Source organism: Medicago sativa, chromosome 8, assembly GCF_051527215.1.
Source record: "Medicago sativa cultivar Bolivia chromosome 8, Bolivia_mono, whole genome shotgun sequence".
NCBI classification, from domain to species: domain Eukaryota; kingdom Viridiplantae; phylum Streptophyta; class Magnoliopsida; order Fabales; family Fabaceae; genus Medicago; species Medicago sativa.
The window spans coordinates 32021527-32043572 of record NC_140756.1 but is presented as its reverse complement, the minus strand read 5'-3'; the positions used below and the strand labels follow the sequence as shown (position 1 = coordinate 32043572).

General features: G+C 31.8%; 1 protein-coding gene, 1 long non-coding RNA gene and 1 pseudogene across 2 annotated transcripts; 1 reads left to right on the top strand and 2 right to left on the bottom strand.

Moving 5' to 3' along the window:
• Nucleotides 1-1022: 1022 nt before the first annotated feature.
• On the bottom strand, nt 1023-1802 carry LOC146898470 (uncharacterized). The gene is made up of 3 exons (XR_015021377.1): nt 1699-1802; nt 1485-1615; nt 1023-1218 (listed from the first exon to the last, which is right to left on the bottom strand). It is a non-coding gene; the product is annotated as an uncharacterized LOC146898470 (long non-coding RNA).
• Nucleotides 1803-10818: 9016 nt separating this feature from the next.
• On the top strand, nt 10819-12154 carry LOC146898469 (F-box/kelch-repeat protein At3g06240-like). The gene has a single exon (XM_085739333.1). It carries the CDS (start codon nt 10948-10950, stop codon nt 12139-12141), a length of 1194 nt encoding a protein of 397 aa, XP_085595459.1. The 5' UTR covers nt 10819-10947; the 3' UTR covers nt 12142-12154.
• Nucleotides 12155-16909: 4755 nt separating this feature from the next.
• LOC146898468 (mediator of RNA polymerase II transcription subunit 15a-like) lies at nt 16910-21796 on the bottom strand (annotated as a pseudogene).
• Between the last annotated feature and the right edge of the window lie 250 nt (nt 21797-22046).

Sequence of the window (22046 nt, the reverse complement as noted above, 5' to 3'; positions counted from 1 at the left end):
ATTATAAAGAAAAAAAACTATTTTTGATTCTACACTAAAAAATGTAGGAAATTTTTTGACTCGATATCGATTTAAATCTTTAATTAGAAGAGTTAACGAACATATAATTAATAAATCAATAATGCGAGGCCACAAATAAGTGTTTAAAATGAAAACAACATACATCTCCATCGCTTCCATCACAAATCTCTAGATCGAAAGCAGCAACCATGCCTTCATAGATTAGGGTTTTCAAGTCATCGATATGAAGTGGCTCTGGGAAGGAACGATGAATATAATGAGAATAAAACAAATTTCGAGTTATAAATGGGAATTAAGTGATTTTTACCATTAGATTTAGTGAACCAAGAACGGATTTCGTCAATGAGTTTTTCAGCTTTTAGGTGAGAGTTTTTGCCACCTTGTTGTTAATCAACAGCGCCTCGAAAGAGCCGGCCAACGATTCAAAATATAACCAACCCCTCAGCAATCCCTGCATCACACATATCACCATGTACCAAAATCCTCAGTGCCAACATTTCGTACATAAAGAGGGTGCTATTAACATTTACTTTTTGATACACTATATAGTAGATGAGAGTTTCATCTCTTTCCGGAGAAACATAAATATGAAAAGTACAAATGATATGTGTATGCTATTCAAGCATACCTCAAAGAAAGTCAAAGCTTAACTAATAAATATTAGTTTTTTTTTTTTACGTTAGCATAAGTTTTTGTTGATAAAACTAATTTTCAAAAATGTTTTTTAAAAAAACTTATATCTCATAACATACTCATACAACACACAATTCTTAACAGTTTTGCAAAAAGTTAAAGTTCTTGCCTATTTTGATGAGTAACAACAATGTAACAATATATTTTTTTAGACAACTAATTTGTGCTTAAAAACATTTACAAGGACCAAATGAAACAAGTTGATATCATTAAGTTTCAAATTTTTATTTAAATAAACTCAAAATGTAGTTGATGATATAGTAAATCCAAATCAAAAATCAATAATATCATTTAAAATAATGCTCCAAAATACTATTTCTTTGAAACTGCCATTGTAAAAGTAATTAATAATCACCCCATCTGCCACCTCCGATAAACCGGCACCGACACCAAACTCCCGTGTGCTGATGAGGTAAATATCTCAAGCTACACCTTCCACATTCACAATTCCTCACAATAAATGCTGGAGAAATTGGTCGTCCAACAACTTGAACATGAGAGATGCTGCACCATAGTAATCCAATTTATCAGAGTTGGAAAACATATAAGCAAACATGACAACTTTTTCTTCTGAAAGTGTGATATGATACTGAGTGTGTTTGATGCACACTAAAGTACAGACTTAGGGGTCACAAAATATAATGCAAATAACAACTTCTAGTTTTGTATATTATTTAATGGTCACACAAAGCACAAGAAAAATATTATAAAATGTACTGCAATAATATGGATGTGAGAGAAATTAAAGAGAGCAGATTTGAGAAACATACCATATGTAGAATAAATTATCCTCTTTTTCTTTTACTCTACCTAACAGCTCCACTAGCAGTACATCTCCACCAAACAGAACAGGCTCAGGCTGCTTGAATGATAGATATAATTATGGGATTTGTGTCAATACCTAAAAAAGATGAAAATTTTGAATGTGACTACTAGAATTCAATCTAAACATAAATATAAAATCCGAAGTAGATTATTGAGTACCTTTTTTATGGAGCCATCCTTTTGAGCTCCTGACTTGTTGACTCACATTCACTTTTTTAATCAAAGAAATTACACTCGATATTGAGATCGAAAAATAGAACCATATCATCATGACTAAACCACCAAAGATAGGGGTTTGTAGACGACCACAAGAAATTGAAATAATTATTAAGAAATAGCATCTGATCTCTACAATGAAGCTGCAACAATTATAGCAGAAATTAGAAGAACACAGATGACAAATTAAAATTAATACATGCAAAAAAAAATAAATGAAGAAAGTGGAATTAGATCTGAGGTGTACCTGTGTGTAGTTAAACATACCAAGGGCTCGCTCATGGCAGCTTTTTGTCTACATTGGTGGAAGGGAAGGAACAACAAAATGTGAAAGTGACAAGTTGTGAAAAGGTTAGGGATAGCAGCGGCAGATAAAAGTGTGAGAGTCAGTAGCAATGGCAAGTGAAAAGAGTACCCTTTTAAAACCCTAATTATATATTATATTAGAGTTGTCAATTGGGCCAGTCCGGCCCAGCCCGCCTTAACCTGGTGGACCAGCTCATATAAATGGGTCAGAGAGGGTCGGCCCACTTGATTCATGGGCTTACATTCAAAACATATGATTCAAAACATTCTCACCTTCAATTGTGTATATAAATCAAAACCAACTTACATTCAAATATCATAAATATCAATAAAATTCTTTTAAATAATATTATTTATCATCATAATATAGTTGTATTTGACCAAAAAGTAATATTATTATATTTCTAAGGGAAGTAATGTTCTTTTTGAAACCATAATAAATAAGAATAAATTTTTCTTGAATAAAGTAAAATAAAAATACTATTATATTGACCATTTTTTTTACAAAACATTATTATATAATTTACATTGTATTATATATTATTTATTCATTATTATAGTGTTCGTATAGATCTCATTAATTTTTTTTTTAAGATAAGTGTCTTTTCTTTGTAGTAGAAGAAGATAGTGATTTTTTTTTTATCAAGCAATTAAAATAAAGACAGGATAGGGCCTGAACCTCATACAAAAAAAGTTACTGAAAAGAGAACCTTTGGAAAGGCTGCCTAGACTTATCACCAACTAGAAAAGGCAAAATAAAGCTAGGGGGCTGACCCCATCATTGGGAGGAAAAAGGGGCTAATCCTTGACCATTTTTGGCCAAAGCATTGGCCACTTGATTTCCATCCCTGTGAATATGAGAACAAATACAAGACAATCTCTTAGCTAGCACCATACAGTTAGACCATCTAGTACCAATGGATCAGGGAACTCCAACTTGAGCTTGACGTAGAAGAAGAAGATGATGATGAATTGAAGAACCATAAAGAATCTCTTGTTCAAGGTGCTTCAACTAAAACCCTAGCTTGACTTGAATTCAATTTCAATTTGATTTGATAAATTGTTTAAATTTATTTTCTAAATCTATGAAACAATTTTGAACTATTTAGGTGTTTCTTCAATTATTACCCATATAATGAAATTATTATTGATTTGTTTTTTGTTTTTCTCTTCAATTTGATTAAAATAATTAATTCATTTATTTTCAAAATCTATTTAGGTGTTGCTTCAATTATTAACGGATAATGATTTTTTTAGTGTTAGTGTTCATGAATTTATCAATTTGTTAATTTGAATGATTTTGTTGATAGAATTTGTGTGAAATGATTTTCGGTTTATTTGAATATATTTGGTTGAGCATTTTTGACTTGTGTGTGTGTGTGTGTGTGTGTGTGTGTGTGTGTGTGTGTGTGTGTGTGTTTTGTTGATATTTTTAATTGATATAAGTAAACTTATTTTTTTTCAAGAGAATTAAACTTAAATCTGATCTTATACTTTTAATATTTTATTTTGTAATTTTTATTGTTAAGGTTCATGATTTTATCATTGGATTTGTTGATCCGATCAAATGTGTGTGAAATGATTTTCTGTTAATATTTGATGGATTTTTATTTCGGATGGTGAAGCTGATAGATATTGTTGTTAAATTGATGATGTATATAAACTTGGATTTTTTATTTTTTGGTTGGGCAATTAGAAGAGGGTTTTGATTTGTCAGATATGATTGAATAAATTTGGTTTGTGGATGATCTGTAATTGAATGTTGTATCCAAATGTATTATTGATTATTGTTTCTTCAACTTACGTTTTTTGTTAGAGATAACAGAGATTTTGCTGATGATTCCAACAAATGTTGAGGTTAGCAAACATATACCCGATGATATTGCCTTTTATGTTATGTCAAAACTTCCCATCAAATCTTTGGAACGATTTGGATGCGCACGTAAGTCATGGTCTCTCTTATTTGACAACCGACATTTCATGACTATGCACCACAATAACTTCTTATCAAAGGACCATTCTTACTATCATGATATGTCTCTTCTCCTAAATCAGACAAGATGTCAAGAACATGTTTTGTATTTACTTTTTGGTGAAAGTCATGAGAATAGAGTAAAATTAGATTGGCCAAATGTGGATGGGGATGACAAACAACCTATTCAAGAGGACAATGATGACCCACCATATGACTTGGATGAGGATGCCTCTTGTTTTGAAATTTTGGGTTCAACGAGTGTTAATGGCACTCTTTGTCTCCAACTACCAACGAACTCAAGACAATTCCTTCCATTCCTGATTTTTGTGTACCTCATCAGTCGTGTGTTAATCACATTAATTATGACGGCGATAAAGATGACTTTAAGGTGATTCGGTTCACAACTTGCAGACCATTTGATGATCCTCCCTCAAGTGTTTCATTCTGGGTGATATATGGCCTACGAAAAAACTCTTGGAGAAAAATTGACATGGATCATATGCCTCCAACTTATACCGGAACTGAAGAAGTGTACATGGATGAGATGTCTCATTGGTTGGATCAAAGAAGTACACATATATTTTTGCGTCATTTGACTTCAGTAATGAATCTTTCATTACAACAGCTATACCCTCTGACATTGATGATGGTTCTAATAATTTTTTAGTATGAAGAAACTTAATGATATTGAATGGGTCTATTGCTTAAATCTCAAATTATGAAGAGACATCTACGTATCACATTTCAATTTTGGGTGAAATCGGTGTAATGGAATCATGGACTAAACTCTTTATTGTTGAAACCTTCCCTTGCCTTGAGAATCCTATTGGAGCGAGGAATAATGGAAATATACTATTTAAAAAAAACGGCAAAATATGTTGGTTTAACTTAAGTATCAGGATGATTGAGGAGATTGGTGTTAGAGCAGAGAATTGTGCCATACTATTCCATATAGAAGCATTCTTCCAATTGGATGAAGATATAGTTAATTTCTTTTCATTGATTTCTCCCAATAGATATATGACATGGCTTTTAGGATTCTACTTCTTAAAGTGGCCTGTCAAATGCTCATGCTGAATTATGAAAATGTTTGATCATATGAATTTTCCTTTATCAATTTCATTTACTCTGATGGTTCTTTATATCAATAAACTGATCTATTTATGTGGTCATAAATTGTTAACATACAGTGTAACCGTTATGTTGTTGATTTGATGCTTATAAGTTATAACCATCTATTTTTCGACTGTATTTGAGATTGCAACAACTTTTTTCTTTGGTGTTGTGTTAGTTTGCATCATCTTGTTACTTGGTTTCATAGTTCTGACATTGTACTTTTATGTTTTACACGGCTTATCCTCTTAAAGTCTCAATGTTAGTAGAATTCATTGGAATTTTCTACAAAATACTTAAACTTATACCATGTGCGTTGTTAGTCTCAATGTTAAATCTCTTGAGAGAGACTTTTGTCATGCATTGTGGTCCTATCTGGTTCAAGAGATATGTAGGCTCTGTTGTTGCACACATAGGATATCCGATTCATACACACGCAAAATCCATTGAGACACAAATTGGATTTAATTTACTTTTTTTTTCTTCAAAAAATACCAAATCTAAGTTTTTTTTAGGTAAAAGCAAACAAGTATTTTCCAACGATCCACACAAATACACTTCTTGGTAAGAATCACAAGAATCTATAAGATTGTCGTGCTAGAATGTAATGTGATATTGTGATGAATGTAGACTTAAACATCAACTGAAGAAATCTTTTTAGGTCTATGAAAGACAGGAACATTATGGAAAACCCATTGCAGTAGAGATCAATATAATTTTTGTAATTATCATGAACAATATAACTGTAGGTGATTTGGATATTAAATAACACAACAAAAATTATATTAATCATTATTCTTGTAACTAAAGACATGAAGATTATGGAATTAAATAAAGAGATCAATATATTTTTTGTAATTATCACGAACAATATAATTGTAGGTGATTTGGATATTAAATAACACAACAAAAATTATATTAATCATTATTCTTGTAACTAAAGACATGAAGATTATGGAATTAAAGAAGGAGATCAATATAATTTTTGCTGTGTTATTTAATGTCGAAAACTCGTTGCAGTGTCAATTATGGAGTAATGTTAACTGTTAGGTCAATCATTCAAAATTATCTGTGTAAGTTCCATATCTGTTACAATAGAAAATTTGGTAATCGAACAAACTTATGTAAATTCTCGAAAACAACAGCAGAAAGGAGAGCATGCAATAAATAACTACCATGTTCTTCGGTCGTAGCATAACTCATTCTTCCCTCCACATGTACATTTGAGGTAACATCACCACAATTTTATTGACAAAATCGACAACAGAAATATTCTATGTAATATTTAAATCGTTGAGAAAAGATACAAAATCTGAAAATCAGATTGGATGTTCACTCACTCTCTCCAACTTTTCATTCGATTGTTTTCTCTCGCTTCATTTTCATTTCTCCTATTTTCCAATTGCTTGTATACTTCTTATGATTTTCAATCTTCACGGGAATACTAAATCTTGTTATCTTAATCAGGTAGCATATTTTCTGGCATACAAAGAAAACACACCAAAACTTGCTTACCAAAACATCCCGGTTGACAAAACTCTGATTGTCATTAATTGGCATCTAAATAGAAAACCTTAACTTATATATTATTTATCTTCAACTACTAGAACACAATTTTATGCATTTCAAATTCTACTTTTTTGTTTTGGTATATTTTGATTTTATTAGCTAATTTGCAAAAGAAAAGCAAAAACAAAATCCCAAAATTAAGCATAGTGACATAGATAGTTTATGTAGAAAGTGATGTGATGAAATTCAAACATAGATATGATCCTTATTACACTTGAATATGGTTTTATTTCTACATTCTTGCAATTGAAATAGAAATCATATCAGTTTGTAGATAGAGAGTTAACGATCAAAGTAAATAAAATTGATAAAGCAAAATTCATATGATTAAATAGTTTCTTATTTCAGCACATACCTGTTCTTGTAATTTGAGCATTTGAAATGCCACTCTTAGTAAAAAGTATAATCCTAGTAGCCATAATCATATACCTCTTCAGAGAGATCAATGAAAAAAACTAACTATATAGCATGTCACATGTCTCTGTTATTAAGTCAAAATTCATTATAAGAAACTTGACATTTAGTGACAACAGAAATCATAAGTATATGCCCTTTCTTCGTAGGTATAGCTCCAAAGAGCTATACCTCGGCCATTTTTTCCGTGGTTGATACTGGTATTACCTATGAATTAGATCCGTCACTATTGCCTTTAGTGATGAAACTTAGCTGTTGGTCAAAACAATTAGGTTTTGCCTACGGATTTGGAACGTAGACATAGATCCTATTCAGAACTAGAAATGTTTTTTTACCTATGGATTTGGAAGCAAGTATAGAACTACAAATGGTTTTTACCTACGACTACTTCCATCACTACAAACTTGGAGCCCTATCATTTGTTGGTATAGATTTGTTACCCTGAATGACAATTATTATACACATCACATTCTTGATGCTATATTATTTGGAATTTTTATTTTATGAAATTAATCAAATTACAAATTAAACCAGTCAATTAAATAAATATATTTAGAAAGCAGAAAATATTTCCATACCATATATATTTAAGATTAACATCAATTCTTACAAATATAGATATTAACAAAAGTTAAATCATGTCAAATCCTATTGTACTTCAGAGCATTAACCAAAACAAGACGTACCACATTAGACATACAAAGCCTTATATATAACAATGTCAATAAATAAAAGAACCGCAAAAAAATGGAATCTAGGTGATAAAACATTATAATTATAAAACATCATCATTAAAGTGTTCAAATAGAAGACGCAAAAGATAAAAACGACTGAAACATAAAATCTGTATTTAATTAAGAGATGTTACAATATACATAACATACCGGAGATAACCCCAGGACCAGCATGGGTGTGGCTTCCACTTATAGGGGCAATGGCGTGTTACAAAAAAGGTTGGACCTGAATTCCCTGCGTCAAGTGAATCATCATTAAGTCATACAGGTGGATAACGGTATTGGATGAAGATCAGAAGACTCATATTCTATTTGCACAAAATCAGTTCTAATTTAGAATATAAGCCGTCAAATATTCGTCCAACGACTATAATAGTTCTGCGTGAATACATGGAATTGGAATCCAATTTTGAAAGACCAACTTATTATGGGTACTAGTATTGCAATTTATGAGTCTATAATTGGATGCTACTTGAGATGAAATAATTTAATTCAAAGCATTAACAAATACACTACTAGGAGAAATCTATCAACAATAGTCAATCTATCAACTATACTACTAGCATAAATTATCGAAATTTTTCTTCATGGTCAATCTATTGCAATAATTTCTTATAGTAACTATCATGGTAATATATTGAAAGAAGATCAGTTACTATTGTTACCTTGCATTAAGCCTCTCAAGTACTTTGATGGTAACAAGCTGTAAAGCCATACAAGCATCAACATACCTTATTGTCATTGATCAACAACTAAACCAAAAGGCTCCGATTATTTGACTTTAAAAACTTGCACACGATTCTGTGCATTTAAAATTCCACCTTTTATTCTGGAATGCATTGATTTTATTAACTAGTTTGCAATAAAAAATAGATAAAGCTAAAATTATTCCATAAGTGCACTCAAAATTGAAATGTGAAATGTACATGTCTCGGTATTATTCAAGATGAAAGCAATGGACCCATTCTATCTCACCAAGTGTCTCAGTACCAAAAATCTATTAAACAATAATCTAATTAAGAGGGTATGGGTGTTCTAATGACAATATCATCGTTGAAGTCAAACGACAAAAACAAATGTGTGGGTGGTATTGTTTTATTCAACTAATGAGACGCTCCACCCATATACACTTGTTCATCGTTTATATCGATATAAATTTTCCTCCAAGAGTACTGTGTTTAGGCTATGTATCTCTTAAAAAGAACAATTCATTCATGAAGGTTAAATGGTTGTGAACTTACTCACCTCATAGTAATCTTTAATCCGGTCATTGTTTCAACTTGAAATAATTCATTCTAGAGGTCTAGAGGTTACTAAAGGTACAAAAGATCATGTGCTACAGAGGATCAACATATGGGAACATCACAGAGAGATGTATCATCATCATTTTTTTTAAGAGGTCAAGAATACGTTTTGTATTCTCATTATGGTGATAATTTTGAAAATAGAGTTAAATTATTGACCAAACCCTCTATGTTGATCCTTTGTAGCACATGATTTTCTGTACCTCTAGTAACCTCTGGACCTCTAGAATGAATTACTTCAAGTCCAAACAATGAATGCATTAAAGAAGACTATAAGGTGATTCGGTTCACGGACCTTCATGATTGAACTATTTTTTTTAGGGGATATAATGACGTAAAAAAAAAACGTGTCCCACTACCATTTGAAGAGTTAAATCTAAACATAAAACACAAGTAAAATTCATGAATATCATGAAAAGATGTCATAAAACACAAGCAAAGTTCATGAATATAATAAAACACGAGTGATATTCATGAATTTATAGAGTATCATGAAAAGTTTCATAACATTCTCAACTCTAATTGTGTATATAAATCAAAACCAACTTAAATTCACATATCATAAATATCAATAAAATTCTTTTAAATAATATTATTTATCATCATAAATAGTTGTATTTGACCAAAAAGTAATATTATTATATTTCTAAGGGAAGTAATATTCTTTTTGAAACCACAATAAATAAGAATAAATTTTGTTGACCATTCTTTTTACAAAACATTATTATTTAATTTACATTTAATTATATTATTATTTTTTCTCATTATATCCTTTGTATAGATCTCATTCAATTTTTTTAAGATAAGTGTCTTTTCTTTTCTTTTCTTTGTCTTTTTTTTTTTTGATCAAGCAATTAAAATAAAGACAGGTTAGGGCCTAGACCACATACAAAAAAGTTACTGAAAAGGGAACCTTCTGAAAGGTTGCCTAGACTTATCTCTAACTAGAAAAGGCAAAATAAAGCTAGGGGTCTGACCCCACCATTGGGACGTAAAAGGGGCTAATCCTTGACCATTTTTGGCCAAAGCATTGGCCACTTGATTTCCTTCCCTGTGAATATGAGAACAAATACAAGACAAACTCTTAGCTAGCACCATACATTTAGACCATCTAGTACAATAGACCAGGGAAACCCAACTTGAGCTCAGGTAGAAGAAAGAAGAAAGAAGAAGAAGAACCTTAAAGAATCTCTTGTTCAAGGTTCTTCAAATTAAACCCTAGCTTGACTTCAATTTAATTTCAATTTAATTTGATAAATTGTTTAATTTTATTTTCTAAATCTATGAAATTTTTTTGAATTATTTAGGTGTTGCTTCAATTACTAACCATATAATGAAATTATTATTGATTTGTTTTTTGTTTTTCTCTTCAATTTGATTCAAATAACTTATTCATTTTTTTTTCAAAATCTATTTAGGTGTTGCTTCAATTATTAACGGATAATGATTTTTTTAGTGTTAGTGTTCATGAATTTATCAATTTGTTAATTTGAATGACTTTGTTGTTAGAATTTGTGTGAAATGATTTTTGGTTTTTTTGAAGTTCATAGTTTTAGTTGAGCATTTTTAACTTGTGTGTGTGTGTGTGTGTGTGTGTGTGTGTGTGTGTGTGTGTGTGTGTGTGTGTGTGTGTGTGTGTGTGTGTTTTGAAGTTCATAGTTTTAGTTGAGCATTTTTGAAGTTCATATAAATTTGGTTTGTGGATGATCTGTAATTGAATGTTGTATCCAAATTTATTATTGATTATTGTTCCTTCAATTTACGTTTTTTGTTGGAGATGATGGAGATTTCGTTGATGACTCCAACAAAAGTTGAGGTTAGCAAATATATACCCGATGATATTGCCTTCCATGTTCTGTCAAAACTTCCCATGAAATCTTTGAAACGATTTGGATGCGCACGTAAGTCATGGTCTCTCGTATTTGACAACCATCATTTCATGACTATGCACCGCAATAATTTCTTATCAAAGGAGCATTCTTATTATCATGATATGTCTCTTCTCCTAAATCTGACAAGACGTCAAGAACATGTTTTGTATTCTCCTTCTGGTGAAAGGTTTGAGAATAGAGTTAAATTAGATTGGCCGAAAGTGGATGGGAATGACAAACAACCTGTTCAAGAGGACAATGATGACCCACCATATGACTTGGATGAGGATGCCTCTAGTTTTGAAATTTTGGGTTCAGCGAGTGTTCATGGCACTCTATGTCTCCATTCTTACTACTATGGAATTGAGAAACTTACCTTATGGAATCCAACTACCAACGAACTGAAGTCAATTCCTTCCAGTCCTATTTTCTCTGTAGATCATCGGTCGTATGTTAATCACATTCAATATCTTGTTGGTTATGACGGCGTTAAAGATGACTTTAAGGTGATTCGATTCACAACTTGTAGACCATTTGATGATCCTAACTCAAGTGTTTCATTTTGGGTTATATATAGCCTACGCAAAAACTCTTGGAGAAAAATTGATATGGATCATATGCCTCTAACTTATACAGGGACTGAAGAAGTGTACATGGATGGGATGTCTCATTGGTTGGACCAAAGAAGTCCACATATAATTTTGTTGTCATTTGACTTCAGCAATGAATCTTTCATTACAACAGCCATACCCTCATACATCGATGATGGTTCTTATAATATTTTGGTATGGAGAAACTTAATGATATTGAATGGGTCTATTGCTTTCATGTCAAATTATGAAGAGACGTCTACGTATCACATTTCAATTTTGGGTGAACCCGGTGTAATAGAATCATGGACTGAATTCTTTATTGTTGAAACCTTCACTAGCCTTGAGTATCCTATTGGAGCGGGGAAGAATGGCAATATACTATTTAGAAAAAAAGACGGCGAACTATGTTGGTTTAACTTAAGTACTAAGATGATTGAGGAGATTGGTGTTAGAGCAGAGAGTTGTTCCATACTATTCCATATAGAAAGTATTCTTCCAATTGGATGAAGATATTGTTAATTTCTTTTCATCCATTTCTCGCAAGAGATATATGACATGACTTTTAGTATTCTACTTTGTACTTAACGTGGCTTGTCAAATGCTCATGCTGAAATAAAAAACTGTTTCATCATATGAATTTTCCATTATCAATTTCATTTATTTTGATAGTTCTTTCTATCTATAAACTGATCTATTTATGTGGTCATAAATTGTTCATATAGTGTAACTGTTCTGTTGTTGATTTTATGCTTATTATAAGTTATAACCATTTATTTCTCGACTGTATTTGAGATTGCAACAACTTGCACTAATCAAGAGATATATGACATGACTTTTGAGGAACCATTTATTACTCATTTAGTTTGCATCATCTTGTTACTTGGTTTCATTGTTCTAACGTTGTGCTTTTATGTTTTAAACGACTCATCCTTCTAAAGTCTCAATGTTGGTATAAAACAGTGGAATTTTATGCAAAATACTTGAACTTATACCACGTGCATTGTTAGTTATAGATATTTCCAACCTTAATGTGGATTCTCTTTCTCTTTACTTGAGACATGAGAACACTTGAGAATGCAACAGTCTTAAATCTCTTGAGGGAGACTTTTGTCACGCACGGTGGTCCTATCTGGTTCAAGAGATATGTAGGCTCTGTTGTTGCACACATAGGATATCTGATTATACACGCAAAATCCATTGAGACACAAATTGGATTCAATTTACTTTTTTTTCTTCAACAAATACCAAATCTAATTTTTTTTTTTAGGTAAAAGCAAACAAGTATTTTCCAACGATCCAAATAAATATACTTCTCGGTAAGAATCACAAGAATCTATAAGACTGTCCTGCTAGAATGTAATGTGATATATTGTGATGAATGTGGACTTAAATATCAACTGAAGAAATCTTTTTAGGTCTATGAAAGACAGGAACATTATAGAATATCACTCCATTGAGAATATCACTCCTAGAAAACAAAGAAAATATTAACAACTTTAGTGAGAATTAATTTAATACCATTTATATTATCTTCATTATTGCTTGGACCATGGGAATTGAAAGGGTTAGGAACACTAGAAACATCAGTAACCTATATTATAAAATAGAAAATTGCAGATAAAGATTAGTATTAAATCAAGAGTATTGCTAAATTCAACGCATTCAACTAATTGTGTAACTCAAACATAAAAATAGCATTATTTTCATAAAAATGTAATAATATAAATGCCATGTTCCGGAATTCACTGATGGACGAGGTTAAAATAAATTTTTTAAATAATAAATAATAATAACAACACTCACATTTAGTGGAATACATGGGGTGGTGGGTGTTCGTCAAATTTCGTTTAACCGTTATTCGCACCAATATGCATTTCTCTTAAATGAATGACAACTTATATTTTTATACAAAGATTAATAAATTTTCTTCTCTAGAAAAATGACTACAATCCCTCGATAGTCTTAACTCTATCACGTAGCTCTTTGTTTTCAGACAAATCAACATTTGATTTTATAGATTTAGGTCATACATCGCACACGCCCCTTCTTTGTAGCTCTTTGTACTTCCAAGACATAGAATCCTACATGTTTTGGGTTAATTGAGATGTTCCAGCCTCATTATTATGTTTTTTTTAGTTCTTAATAAACCATAAAATAGAATTAAAAACAGTTGGCAATCATGCATGAAAAGGCACGAGAGTATCTTGGTGCTGCTATCAAAACACAAGCAGTTGGAAAAATATAGTGGAAAAAGTGTGTACTCAAGCATTTAATCTGTTGATCCCATTGCTAACATGCTAAAGCACCTAAACTATATTTTACAAGCCACACAACAAACAATACTCTATTCACTCTTGGTTTTCCATATCTAACAAAGCATTATTACACTACCATTGCTATTATTTTCTAGTTCTAAATCTCAGATATCGCATACACAAATATATATATATATATATATATATATATATATATATATATATATATATTCGGCACTACATTAAATCAAACAACAACAAGATATCATACTTTCAAATGGTATTACAAGATTTTGATTCAAAATTCTGCGAAACAGAGAATCATTATGTACTTAAACATCCAAGCAAACCTAAAACACGAAGAACCATCCTACATTCCAAAACTGTTAGATACTTACAATTATTCTTGCAACTTTTTCATTCACAATTGACCCATCTTTACGTGTGCAAGTTTCAATGTAAATATCTTGTCGTCCAGGCATCACTCCTTTTCCATTTTTCATTTAAAAACCAAACAAACATGTTATATGTTTACTGTTTTTAAACAACTCACCCAAAAAAAAAACAAAAATGAAACCTTTTCATCAATAAACTTTGGGAGACTTTTTGTTTCTATACAATAGACATTGTAATACTTAGAACAATTTTCACTACAAAAAATAGCGCCTAATTGTGGCGGTTTTAAGCATAGTTTGCGGCGGTTTTTAACCTCCGCGAGTCATTTTGCGGGATTTTTCAAAACCCCCGCTTATACTAATCCCACAAATTATCTGCGAGGGTTTTTCACGACTGCTGGTATTCATATCAAAAACCTCCGCAATATAAGTGTTTTATTTGCGGGAGTTTTTAACCTCCTTAGATACATTGTTTTTAATTTTTTTTTATTTCCTTTTTGTTTGTTTTGTGGGAGATTTTAACCTCCTCTAATACAGTGATGATATAATTTTTTTTTTAATCATTTTTTCTATATCTAATCTAAGTTGTTTTTAATTGCAATTTAATGGTATTGTAAGATTTAATTTTTTGATTTTATCAATACACTCAATTCAAAAATAAATATCATCAATAACTTAAATATTGTAGTCCAAAATACCCATATATAATCTAATATCAATTGTGGCAATACAAAACATAATTAATAATAGCATAAAATATGTCTTCCTCTATAAGGGTTATATATCATCATAACAAAACATAGAGTCATTATCTCTTATTCTACCATTATATATAATAAAATATGTCTTCCTCTAAAAGGAATATATATCATCATAACAAAACATAGAGTCAATATCTCTTCTTCTACCATTATATATAATCTAAAAAACATCAGATGTTGCTTCCACCACATGATCCTCTTGCGTTCAAAGGCGAATTAGGCTCACTTGGAAGATTTGTCGACTGAAATTAAAAAAGAAAACACTTCGTTAGTTAAAATAATATTTAGATGTTCTATGTTTTATGGAGAAGGTGCTTGTGAAAAAGAAGTTTTTTGTTATATTTTCTGCGTGAGAAAAGGAAAAAAGAGATAAGTTGTTTGTTTTATGGAGAAATAATATTTAGATGAAAAAAAAAGAGGAAAACGGAAAAAAATAATGAAATATTGAAAATAGGAGCGCGCATGTGAAAAAAAATTGTGGGGAGAGTGAAATTGGAAAAAGGGACTTTAATTTGTGGGGGTTATTAAACTTAATTTGTGGGGGTTATTAAACTGCCGTAGAATAAGAGCCATATGCTGAACTTGAAATTAGTCACTAAACTTGAAATTTTTTCAATTATTTAATCCTTACCCTTTGTTTAAACCACTCAGTAAATTTTTTTTGACCATGTTGCTTGTCAATTTCAAGTTGTGACAATCTCTGCTTTTGATTTTGTCTCTTGAGAAGTTTCAGGTGCTCACTAAAAATTACGACAGTGAAAACTGTATAAAAAGTTCTGATTATGTCTCATAATTAGTATATAAAAATGAAATATGATTTGTCTATTACTCTATATATGGAGAAACCGCATCACAGTCAGAAAGCACATATCTTTGTGCTTGCGTTAACTCTTTCTTGTCAAGTTTAGTTCTATTCACTCTCCTCCGTTTCCCTAATTGGACTTTTTTTTTTCACACCTAATGGTCGTCCAATAGGATGTAAAAAGGTAATATTATTATCTTTCAATGTAGAATCCATTTGATCATCATTTCTGCTAGGTCGATTCAACGTAGTTTCAATTCCAGATGGATATGATGAACAAAATGTTAAACATTCATTGGCCAAAAAGGTATATATGCTTCTAAACACAATAAGATTTTATTATAACTTTTCATAAAATATTTTCCCCCTAATTTCTTATTTTTTTGAAATGACAAAGAAAATATATTCAAACCCAAGATAATGCGATCAACTTGAACCTCAAAATTAAGTTAAGGGGCCAAAAACTATTTAAGCATGCTTTTAAAAATAAAAAGCGAGAATTTTTCATCCTTCATTTTTTTAACTCTAATTGATCGACCCAAATTCATAAATTCTTTAACTCAGGAAAAAAATCTCAAAAATCTTGATTTGCTCCTTTAATTTATTAGGCCAAACATATCCAAGCATCTACATGGAGATTTTAGTGGCTTCAAGGAGATTTGAACTCTTTCCCATACAAATCAAAAGGCATTATCAAAGAAGATTATTTTGTTCATACCTTCATGTGAGGTTCTAAATGTATGTGATCATGGTTCAACAAGTTTTAACAAGGCATTATCAAATAATATTATTTTGTTCATACCTTCATGTGAGGTTCTAAATGTATGTGATCATGGTTCAACAAGTTTTAACAAGGCATTATCAAAGAAGATTATTTTGTTCATCCCTTCATTTGATGTTCTAAATGTATGTGATCATAGTTTACAATCTTTTCCATAAACATGACCAAAAACATTACTATGAACACTGATTAATAAAACAATAACAATAAATTTCAAGTTCTCATCAAACTTATTAGTCTGCATCATCCTTCAATTTACAAACACCTCAAACCAGAATCAATCATTGACAAACCACCCAACCATCATACAATGAGGTAAAAGTTCCACCACCATTAGCATGTGCGTAATCAAGGATGGCTTCTCAAGCACAATGTTCCCATTCTCTAGCAATATCCTTGATCAACCATGGTTTATTCAAGCTCTGCAGATTAAGTCTCAACTTTCCTTTCGCTCTCTCAAACAGATCTCTCAGGTTGTCACTGTAAGAGAAAAAGTCACAAAAGATAGACAATCGAAAGACTAAGAAAACTCTTGTTTGGTTAAAAGCACAAACCACATAGCTTGAAAATAATTAAAACATAACATTTACTTGCACACTTGTATCATGTATCATATGACTAACATGTAACATCTATTTCTTATCTAATTCAATACATATCAATATTGCATTGTTTTATTATCCTGACAAAGAAGCATTCTTGTATCTATAGTAGGAAGTTTTTTTGACACTAACTAACTAACTAATATAGGAAGCAAATAGTTGACTTAGAGCAGCTTCTAATCATTATAGACAAAATAGTCTCTAACCTGACTTTCAATGGCAACTTGTCAAGTATCACAAGAGAGGAAGATGGATAACAAGCAGGAATCAGCAACCGCAGTGGTTTGATCTATGACTGCAGAGCCCATAAACATACTCAACGAGATTTAATTAATTCAAAATAATTGATACAAATTGTTCAAAATAGTATAAAAAATGCATTAACCTTTTTATCAGAAGTGAAAAGACATACGAGGTCCTGATTGATAGTCACTGCATTGAAAAGGATATTAACATATAATCCTTCACTTATTTTAGTAGCTGCTCCAAGCGCACTTTTAACATTTCCCTTTTCAATAACAACCTTACAATCGAACATCCGATTGTTTATAACTCTTACTTCTTTTAAAAAAATCTGATTTTCCTCCTAGAGTTAACAATGTGACAATGATATTCTTGTAAAAAAAGTGAAAAATAATTAATTGTATAGTTTCTTGTAGTTTTTTATCGTGGAAGAAATTTACCCGCAGTTTGTTTTATCTTGGTTTTCGGGTGTCAAACATTGATTACGTTTGAACCTTTTAAACCGGTGATATCTTATTTTTTCTTGGGAAGGGAAAAAGTAAGCAAAACCCTTGAGAATCGAGGTCCGGGAGTTGTTTTCGCTACGGGAAGGTGTTAGGCACCCATAACGACTATAGTAACCTATAGGAACCGTCTTTAATTTCTACGCGCGCGCTCTATTTTTAAATGCTATTTTGAAAGATGTTGTTAGACCTAAAAGTTTCTAAGTGAAGAATTGGAGGGAGAAGAATGTTTTTGGATTTTTATTTTAGTTGAATTGAAGGAATTTTGTTCCTTGCCTACGTACCCGATTAAGGGATCAAATCCACCGTAGTTCTCTTCCAAAAATGTTTTTGTTTTTGTTGGTTGATTTTAAGTTTGAAAATGGGATTTTGAAGAATAGAAAGAGGCCTCAAGGGCATGAGATTAGGAAATTGTGAGGTTGAATTAGTCATTTGCAAAATATGGTCTAAACATGGTTATTTTCATTGAAATTTGATTAAGAAAATGAAAAAGGAAAATACAATGGGATTTTGATCCCAAGGTTTATTATGAAAAATGTTTGAGTGATGTTATTCATATTTTTTGGAAAATTGATTTTTCTAAGTATAAAGCCTAAACATTCATCTAAACATACAATCCTAAACATACATCTAAACATGCATACTCTAACTATATAGTGATGTGTGTGCATGTGTCGGTGCTTGTGTCGGTGTACATTGTTAGAGTCCATTGTCCTTTACATCATACCCTAAATACATTCTATGGCCTCCTTGCCAAGAAAATTAAAAGTGCATAAAGGAAAAATATTACAAAACCCCTAAGTGTTTACATTCTAACTTTGGTACAAATTAAATTGCAAGAAGGAAATAGAGATGGATATGGGATGAAATGGAGATGCTTATGAAATGATGAAACATAAAATGAGTTAGTAGCACATGACAATATCAAAGGAAGTAAAGCAAGAGAAATATTAGAATATAAAGGATAGAAAATAAAGGCAAAATGAATGCAAATATGTCTAAAATTCATTCATAGAATGCAAGAACCATATGACCTATAATTCTCACATTCCAATGCATTTTTAAAGGCTTAGAAACAAGTCTTGGAATGGGAATTAAGGCAACATGATTTACTTGGCATTTTAAAATAAATTTTAAGCATATTTACATTATCTATTCACACAAGTAACTTGTAAACTAAGTAATCCATCAATATTCACATGCATGCAGTAAAATCAAACACAAACAGTAGTAATAAACTCATAAAATCATATAACATGTATCACAAACAATTATCAAGAAATTGAAATAGAATTAGACAAAATTTTCATGAACTTTCACATAAAATCAAGGAAATAAAGCAAGAGAATGCAATAACATTTTCCATCAAGATTTTCAGTAAACAAAATGCATAAAAACGTCACAAAAATACTAAGAAAATTCTATGAATTTTCCTAGGACTTTCTGAAACATTTTAAGCATGTCAAGAGGTGCAAAAATCAAAGACAGTGAAGGAAATAGCAAAAAAATAAAGGAAAAAACGAAGTTAAACAAACACAGGCCCAAGTCCAAGGGTTTGAATTGGATCTGGGTGATCCAACTGCTTTGTAGCCTTCAGATCAACCCAGTTCCTTCTCAAACCCTAAATCCAAGGGTTGAGAATGCGTGGCACATGATAGGCTAGGTAAGGCGCATGTAAACACAAGATCAGGGGCGTACACATCACTAGGAAGCAGATCAAACGGTGAGGAAGCAAGAGAGAGCGGTTTGGGGAGTGAACCAGACTGGTTCAAGTGAACCGGTCCGGTTCACTCCCTATAAAAACTTGGGAGCCGGTTTTTTCTTCATTTCAAACCAATCTTTCTCTTTCTTCTCTCATATCTCTCTCGTTCTCTCTTTTTCTCCACCTAAACCCTAACGGCGCCATTCATGACTTCTTCTATGATTTTGACACCTCAAACATGATTTTTGGCTCACAAACTATGAATCAATACTCAAATTGACACTGAACGAACATGAATTACTTCGATCTTGCTATCTTTTTGAGAAAAGTGGTTCAAACCGTTTCGAACTCGTAGTTTTTCGCAGAAAAGTATTCGGAACACTTCGATCTTGAAGTTTCTTGAAAGAAACTGTTCGAACTGCTTCGATTTTGGTATTTTTGACATGAAATCGTTCGAAATAGTTTGAACTTGTTGTTCTTGATGGAAAATTTGTTCGAAGTGATTCGAACTCGTTGATTCGAACGGCTTTAATCTCAAACTCTCACCAATTCGAAACGTTTCGGATATCTGGAGATTTTGGGAACTGAAACCCTAATTTGATTCGTCCTCTATGTTAATGATGAATTTGCGCTTTGAATCAGAAGGTAAACGGTGAATTGTCATTATTTTCGAAATTAGGGTTTCGTTTCAATTTTTTTGGATCTTTTCGAACTTTCACTCCAATTCACCGTTTAATCTTTCACTTATAACCTTCGATGATGATTATGAATGAAAACGAGAAGGTTTACACGAGTTTACCTGGACTTGTTTGGAGGTTCGAACAAAGAAAGATCCTGCACTTGTTCTTGATTGTTCTGGTAAGCTCTACGAAGATACTGAAAATAAATCAGTTCCTCTTACTTTCTCTTTCGCTGATTCAGAACACGCTTCGATTATCTCTTCTTCTCTTTTCTTTTTGTCTCTGTGATCGTATGATTCATCACTCCAATGATGAATTCATGCTTGAATTGCAGGGAACAAACTCGATGATGATGATTACGCAAGTGATCACTGAGAGTTTGTTGAATCTGAAACCGTTCTTTGATGAATTGCAAGCTTTTGATTTCAATTCTTGGAAACTTGTGTTGATTTTCCTGAATTTGACGATGAACTGATGAATTTGTGGTGTTTTTTGTTCGAATTTGTGAGGAATTGGTGTAATTTTGTGTTTGTTATGGTGGCCGGAGTTCTGTTATGGTGGTTTTTGCGGTGGTTGGAATGTTTGTTACGGTGGCGAGGGTTTCTGAGGAGAGAGAGAAAGTTTGTTAGAATTTTCGATGAGGTGTCCTTTTTGGAATGGTGAATCTGACACTTGTGCAGTGAAAATCCCCTTTTATAATCTGCCATGTGGCCTCTGACCCAATGGATAGCTGACACGTACACTGGACTTGCTTGGACTGAAATAATCTTGAGGACTGATCTGCAATTCTTGAAACTTTGGGACAATTTGCAAAAGAAGGACTAGACTGCAAAATTTTCTATGATTAAGGGACTGAATCGCAACTTTTTGATACCAAAGGACCAAAATATAAATCGAAAAAGACTTTTTAAAGAAAAATAAAATGAAAAGAAGGACTAAGTGCAATTTTCGAAAGTAAAAGGACCAAAATGCAATTTTTAAAAGTTTTAGGACTAAAATGAAAAAAAACTAATAAAATTGGAATAAAATTGGTAAATTGGAAAGAACGTAAAGTGAAACAAATAAAATTGACAAAACGGACTAAAATGAACCAATGGCCTAAATGAGGTACTTTAAAGTAACCTCTCTCTGCCAAAATTTCGTGTGAAATGACCAAAATGCCCCTGTATGTGAATTCTGCAGATAACATTGAAATAAAATGCAGAGAAGGATGCAATTGATCGGAGACAGTTCAAATGACTTATGATGCAAGAAAAGAAAAATTGGCTAGTATTTTTAGGTCCAAAATTAGGGTATAACACAGTTGAGGACACTTTGCTTTAAATATGAATTCATTCAAGTTAGATTCCGCAGCTTCAGTCAACTGATTGAAACTGTCGCCCGTGCTAGCTAAAATGCTAGGAGAATCATAGGCAGTTGCAACAAAGCTACGAGGCATTTTCCATTCTGTGGAAACAAATCAATGGTAGTCACAATCTTTCCAATGAATACGCATCAATATGAAATGCAAATTAAACACTACAATGGCGAGAGACCGCACCTTCCGGAATAATAAAATCTGGTAGTACTAGTTCATCCGACATCTCTGGTAGTTCATTAAACAATTTTTCCTTTGGTAACGCATCATTCAAATGAACCACCTCTTTAATATCAGCAACAGCTGCACTCAAAGCTTCGGGCGAAATGGA